Source organism: Phaethon lepturus, unplaced genomic scaffold (genome assembly GCF_000687285.1).
Source record: "Phaethon lepturus isolate BGI_N335 unplaced genomic scaffold, ASM68728v1 Scaffold14934, whole genome shotgun sequence".
Lineage (NCBI taxonomy): Eukaryota > Metazoa > Chordata > Aves > Phaethontiformes > Phaethontidae > Phaethon > Phaethon lepturus.
In genome coordinates this window covers 1,273-7,495 of record NW_010535575.1, presented here as the reverse complement: position 1 = coordinate 7,495, position 6,223 = coordinate 1,273, and the positions used below count along the sequence as shown (strand labels likewise).

At 35.0% G+C, this 6,223-nt stretch overlaps 1 protein-coding gene across 1 annotated transcript; it reads left to right on the top strand.

Moving 5' to 3' along the window:
* Nucleotides 1-412: 412 nt before the first annotated feature.
* On the top strand, nucleotides 413-5,593 carry CCDC107 (coiled-coil domain containing 107; the record flags this gene model as incomplete). Its single annotated transcript, XM_010285882.1, has 5 exons — nucleotides 413-618; nucleotides 1,827-1,893; nucleotides 3,162-3,252; nucleotides 4,342-4,451; nucleotides 5,085-5,593. Coding segments are annotated over 5 exons (743 nt in total), but the record flags the coding sequence as incomplete, so codon positions are not given.
* Nucleotides 5,594-6,223: the final 630 nt, after the last annotated feature.

Here is a 6,223-nt window from a genome sequence, read left to right as displayed (position 1 = left end):
ATTTGTAACTGTTCTCAGCATTATCAATAGTTTCTCTGAGTATGCTTTCATTTCAAGATTTAAGTTGTTTTTTGTTACGCCTACCTTTCTGTGGTTTCCCGTAGGTTTGCCAACGTTGCTGTGAAGGAAGACACTTAAAACTTCTATCTTAAAGAAACATAGAAACTTAATTTGAGAGTCTTTACTACCTAGATTTAACTTTGAATCCTGTTCATGAAACAGTGATTTTTTTTTTTGTGGTGTTTTTTTTTTTTTTTTTATTTGGATGCAGGGCTGATCACACTATCTTAGAAGAGTGATGAACAAAGATGGTCACACAAGCAGAAAACAGTTTAGTTCCAGTTTTGAAACTAATTGCACTTTTAATTTCTTTTCTTATTTTGTCTTCTTTTTCTCAATTTAATTTTTTAAGGTAGTCCTCAGACAGTTCGTCAGGCTCACCTGAATCCAGGAAGTTCTGACAGTAATACCTATCAGAGCATTCAGCAGATGAGAAGTGCAATGGAAAAAGAGATAAAGCGTGAGAGAACAAGAGGAAATGGTAGAGATTTAGCATTCACCCTCATGCCGTTGTATGCTCTTGGAGTAGGAGTGTTTGCAGCATACAAATTTCTTAAGGTAAGACATAAGAAAAGCATTAAATTACTGAAATTAGAAGGAAATGTAACTGTTGTTTTACCCCTATCCCCCAATTCTGAGCCCATGAATACAGTTGTCCAAAAGCCATTTCTTGCTCGGTTTGACTTTGAATGTGAGCTCCAAAGTTAAAATTACAGTATATCTGATTCTTCCTTAGGAAGGCTTCTGACTTACCTGTTTTTAGACACTTAAAGAAGTGGGACTGTTACCATGCCCTGACCTCAAATAAGAATCTGAGAACCTAAACAGTGCTGCTACCTAAGGCTGTAACATAAGCCTCATCAGTATTTCGCTTTCTTTCCATCGTTCAGAGGGAAGGAGATGGACAATTCCTGCAGAGTAGTAGTCTTAGGTTAGCATTTGGGTGGAATAGCGAGTAGTCTAGACCTTTTATTAGGACTTCTCATTTGGTCATGCAGCTGCAACATAGACTTTTATCCATGAAATGTGATACCTTTTCTACCATTAGTAAATTAAGAAAGGAGAACACATGATCAGATTTTTTTTTTCTTTTTTAAATATCTGTCTTGATATGTATTATTTATAGTAAGAGATACTACAGCACTTGCAGTGCTGAGAATGCACCTGGAATATTGTTGCATGCCTTCGGGGAAAAAACAACTTAAACCTGAACAGGACTGGAGACAGCATCTTCATTTCCGTAGTCAGTTTTATATAATCTCCTATGTAAGAAGATAAACCAGCTTAGCAAGATGAACATGGAGGCTGACCAGTTTGCTCTTAAAAAGAAATTTAATTAGGTTGTAAATAAGATTTAAACATCCTAAGAACAATATTTTGGGTGTTACAACTCTTTACACTTGCACGTGTGGGATTGAAATGTAAATATTTTTGTAATAGCATCTTTATTACTTTAAGAAGTTTTACCTCCTAGTTAATGGTAGGAGACTGGATCCAGTAACCTGGAAGGTTTCTTCTGTTCATTTTTGAAAACTAGAGTTGAAATAGCAACTGCTTTCTTCTACAACTTTTGTCAGTCATGTTGTCGTTGCTTAAAATCAGAAGTGTTAGTTTAAGATAGGAAGAAGGCATTGCAGAAAAAAAGCTTCATTAATGGAGCATGTTTTTTGTGGTTGGTGTTTACTTCCATTAAATTTATAAATGCAGTTTTATTTTTAATATATAAATAGTGATTAAATGTTTTAATGTGCTTGTATTTATTAAAGATAAAGTCACATGAAGAAAGTCTCTCCAAAAAGGAAAAAAGTACAGAAGACAAGGCAAAGGAAACGGGTAAGATACCCATTCAGAATGTGTGTGTTCACCAAAAATGCGTATTTCCTGCTGTAACAAAGCTACCTATTTTCATTGATGCAGTCTAGCTAAAGGAGAACAATCTTTTAAGTTACTTAAGTGCAGTTAGGAACCTACAAAAACCCACCTTGTTATTCTATATATTTGAAACACTTGTTAAGAGTTTTGTTTGAAAACTCCAGATGGTAATATTCTTTAAAACAGCAATAGTAATGTAGTATGATTCTCTACCTTTCAATGTCTGATATTTTTCTCACTGAAGACCAGCTCAGTTTTCTCCAGTAGGATAGGATGTTTAAATAGGATATAATAATCTTGAGAATTAATAGGATATTTTAAAAGGACATAATGATCTGCTTTAGAATTGAATTGTATTGATAATGGAACAGTATGGATGAACAATTGTAGAGACTGTTGAATTTCTAGGCCAAATTAGAGACCTATCAAAAACATTAAGTGTTTATAGAAGAGACAGAATAAATGATACCATATTTTTCTTCATGATGCAGAGTACTCTTGGCTGACTGATTCAGTCTATTCTGCACGTGCCAAGAAGTGGGCTTTCCTTTGGAGAAAAAGTTATGGCACATCAAAGTTGAGCTGTTTTCATAATTTTTTTGCCCCTTGTATAGACACATTTTTAGTTAAACTAGCAGATGCTTTTGGTGTCCCCGTACACCATATCTGTAATTGGGTTCAGCAATGATTTGCTACGCTGCCTACTCACCATCCTTGCACGTTGCATTTTTCTTTCTTCAAAGTTTAATAGTATTTTAGGAGGAGTTACTTTTCTCAATTGTAGTGCATTTGTGTTGAACATATTTGTGAGGTGTGAGTGGGCAAATTCATGACAGTATATTAAGTATAAATACACTACTTCAGGAAGTCTTGGAACTGCATAGTTTTTGAGGCTGGAAAGGCGAGCGCCACATTCTCACTCAGTTTCTGCCAACGTGTCCTCTGTTTGGGCACTAGTAGAGACAGGTTACTGGATGTGGAGGACTTCTGGTCATATATAATAAGGCTTCTGTTCTTACCCTGACCACTTCCTTTTCGTATTCTAGAATTTTATAGAGGAAAAAAACCTGCTTGCTTTTGAATCTGCCCAACCAAAAGTATAGCTTAATATTCTTTTGGTATTGTAAATGCATTTCTTACAATATTATTTTTCTCCTGCCCTCCCCTTCTCCCCCTCTCTCCTCCTCCCTCTGCCTCCCTCTTTTCTTTTTGCTTTTGTTTTTTGTTAGAGCATCAGCTTTTAGAACTGGAGCAGCATTTAGCACAGACAGAGAAAATGTTGAATTCTTTATTGACTCAGTTGGATCCACTGTCAAACTGGTGAGTGTTTCTAAAACATCTCAGTTAGTATTGTTTTCTGTAAATTGAAATTCTCCAAAATGTTAATAAAGAGTTCTTAAAATGTTCCCTATATATAGGTAGGGAACAATATTTAGGAACCCTCTTTAATTACTTACTGTTTCTGTAGCCTTTTGCAGGTAATACCTCTTCTGCAATTTGCGATCTTTTCCACAGACACCTCCCATCTCTTGTTCACCAAACCTAAATGCAAAAGCTCAGGCTTACGATCGTGTTACTGTGGCTTAACAAGTTAAGCTTCAGTATTGACTGAGGAGACTAATACTGAAAAAATGCTTAGGCTCAGTAGCATTTGAAAGCATTTGTGGGAATTAAATTTCTGGTAGCAGAAAGAGTTTCTTCCTTTTGATATAATTAGAAGACAAAACTAGTTATCAAGGTATAGCACTTATCTTTGTGTTTTGAAATGAACCTGTTAGGTGACTGTGTGTTTTTGGGGGAAATAAAACTTCTCTGTTGTAGTATAACAAGGGAATAAGTAATATAACCTCTGTGTAGTTTTAGAGATATTCTTAAGAAGTTAGGACCTTACCCACCTACTGCAAATGAAGACATCTATGCAGTCTATTTTGTGTAGACTTGACATACTTGATGAAGCCTAGTTTAAAACATGCAGAATTTCATGATTGTTCCTTTAGTGTGCTTCTGAACTTAATAATTTGCCTAACATTTCCAGTAGTGATGGGGAGGAGAGAGAGTAAACAAAAGCTGAAATAAATGAGAAAAGCCTCTAAACTGTAAAGTTCTGTGTTAGGCATTGTTGTACTAAAAATAAAATTACTTTGGGTAATTGTTTATTTCAGTAGTTGTTACTCAACCTTGGCCATTGGGGCTCCGATAATACAGTGACTAGATCATTCAATAGATGTATGTGATGGGCTCCCCACTTCTCAAGAGACAGTTCTTAAAGAAAAGCTTGGCCTAAACATGTTGCTAACTTAACGATGGTATTTATCCATGGAAGGAAATACTGCAATCTTGTGCATTATTATCAAGCACTCACTTCCAAGGTAATCTTTAAGCTGTTGACATCTGTCTTTTTTTTTCTAGTGTTAATGCTTTAGCTTGTGAGCAGAAAGATGAAATAATGACACAGCTCCAATCAATTAGACGACTGATGAAAGAAAGTGGATTGGATAAATCGGAAAGCAAGTTGAGAGGTACTTTGATTTCCAGCAGGGTAGATAACTAAGTAGTTTATATTTTAAAAGAATAAACAGATCTTACTATAATAATGTTCAGCACCTGCACCTTAGGTAATGTGTGTGGAATTAATTTTGTTCTGGAGGAGTACCATTCTTCCTGTTTGAGGTGTATCTGATTTCAAATTTTTGATACACCATGTTTTTTTAAGAACGGATGCTAAAAGACATTGAACTAGGATAGGCCACACTTAGTGGTATGGACACATAGTCCCCTTCTACTTTGTTTAAAGAGGCTTCTTGAATGTGAGTTCCTGAGCAGTCTGTTAGTATTGGACTAACTTTAGTCTGAGAATTCACAGATGGGGACCTCTGAGGCCATGGGTAATGCATGCATAATTGCACTAAACAGCAAATTGTATATTAGTTTCAGCTGGAGACTTTAAAGAGCTGCATAGTTGTCCAAGAGAAATCCTAAATACTAAGAAACTAGAAATTCGGGGAATTTTTGCATTACTTCAGCCATAATACAAGAGAGAAAACAAATAAAAAAATAAATATTCTACTTCTAAACTGACCCTGAAATTTGGAGCCTTTCTAGTAATTTAAACTTTCATTTTGATTTTTTTTTTTTTTTTGGTGAATTATAAGATGGGAGCCACATGTGTAATGAGAAACTTGAAGATCTCATTCAGTCATTTGCTGAACATTCTCAAGAGAGAGAAATAGATGACAGAGAAGATGACAGTAATGAAGATTTGCTTGAGGATGTTGATAACGATTACAAAATAGAAGAGCATGTATTATATGATGAATGTGAAGCACATCAGTTTGAGCCAGATGTGGTAGAAGACCAAGAAATTATAACCAAAAATGAATCAGAAGAGATGGGATTGAGGAGACGTAATAGATATGAATGAAATCTGCATATGTAAAATTTTCAAAAGCTTAATGAATTTTTTTTTCATGTTGTATGCACTTTAAACTGTTTTGAATGAAATTATGTGCACTGCTATATGCTTTAAAAAGAGGGGTGAAATACTGCCTGTGCTCATATCTATGATGGTTCTGCAACTGACTTCAGTGGCAGCAGAATTTCACTCAGGATGTTTACATATTTTTTCCTATTTATTTTTTCCTACAAAAATATTTCTGTACTCTGTATATAATGCACTGTAATTACATCTGATGTTTCACTAAAATAGTAGAATATCTTGTAATTGAGACTGTAAAGAATAGATGTTTCATAAATGTTTTGTAACTAGTAAGCATGGTGCCACTTGAACTGTGACTTTCTCAAGTTCATTAAAGAGCATGCACTGATGAATTCAGCTCTGTGCAAAACTTTTTTCTAGGGGTGATGAAAAGCAGTATGCGTTAAGTCTTAGAGATGCATTCATAGTCAAGTTTCTTTCTTTGGAGAGAGAAATTTAGCCACAGACACTATTTTCAAATAATTATGTCTGAGTTTGTCTCCTCAGGAATGATGTATAGTTTTGTATGTCGATTTAAACCTTAATGCATTACACTGGATCACTTAATTGCTTCCCCATCACTGGTTAAACTCAGCAGCTGCCTAATAATTGGTTGATACCATTTAGTATTATATCCCTGTTTCATTTTTTTTTAACACAGTAGAATCTGGCCTTTTGATTCATTGTAATAAATTTACATTGGTTATTCACAGATAATACTGTGGGGCTTGGGGGTTGCTTTTTTTTGGTATGTTATGCCAAATTGATAGTGGCTTTTTTTAGGTCAGTGTTAGGCATTTTTTTCCATTGCCAGAA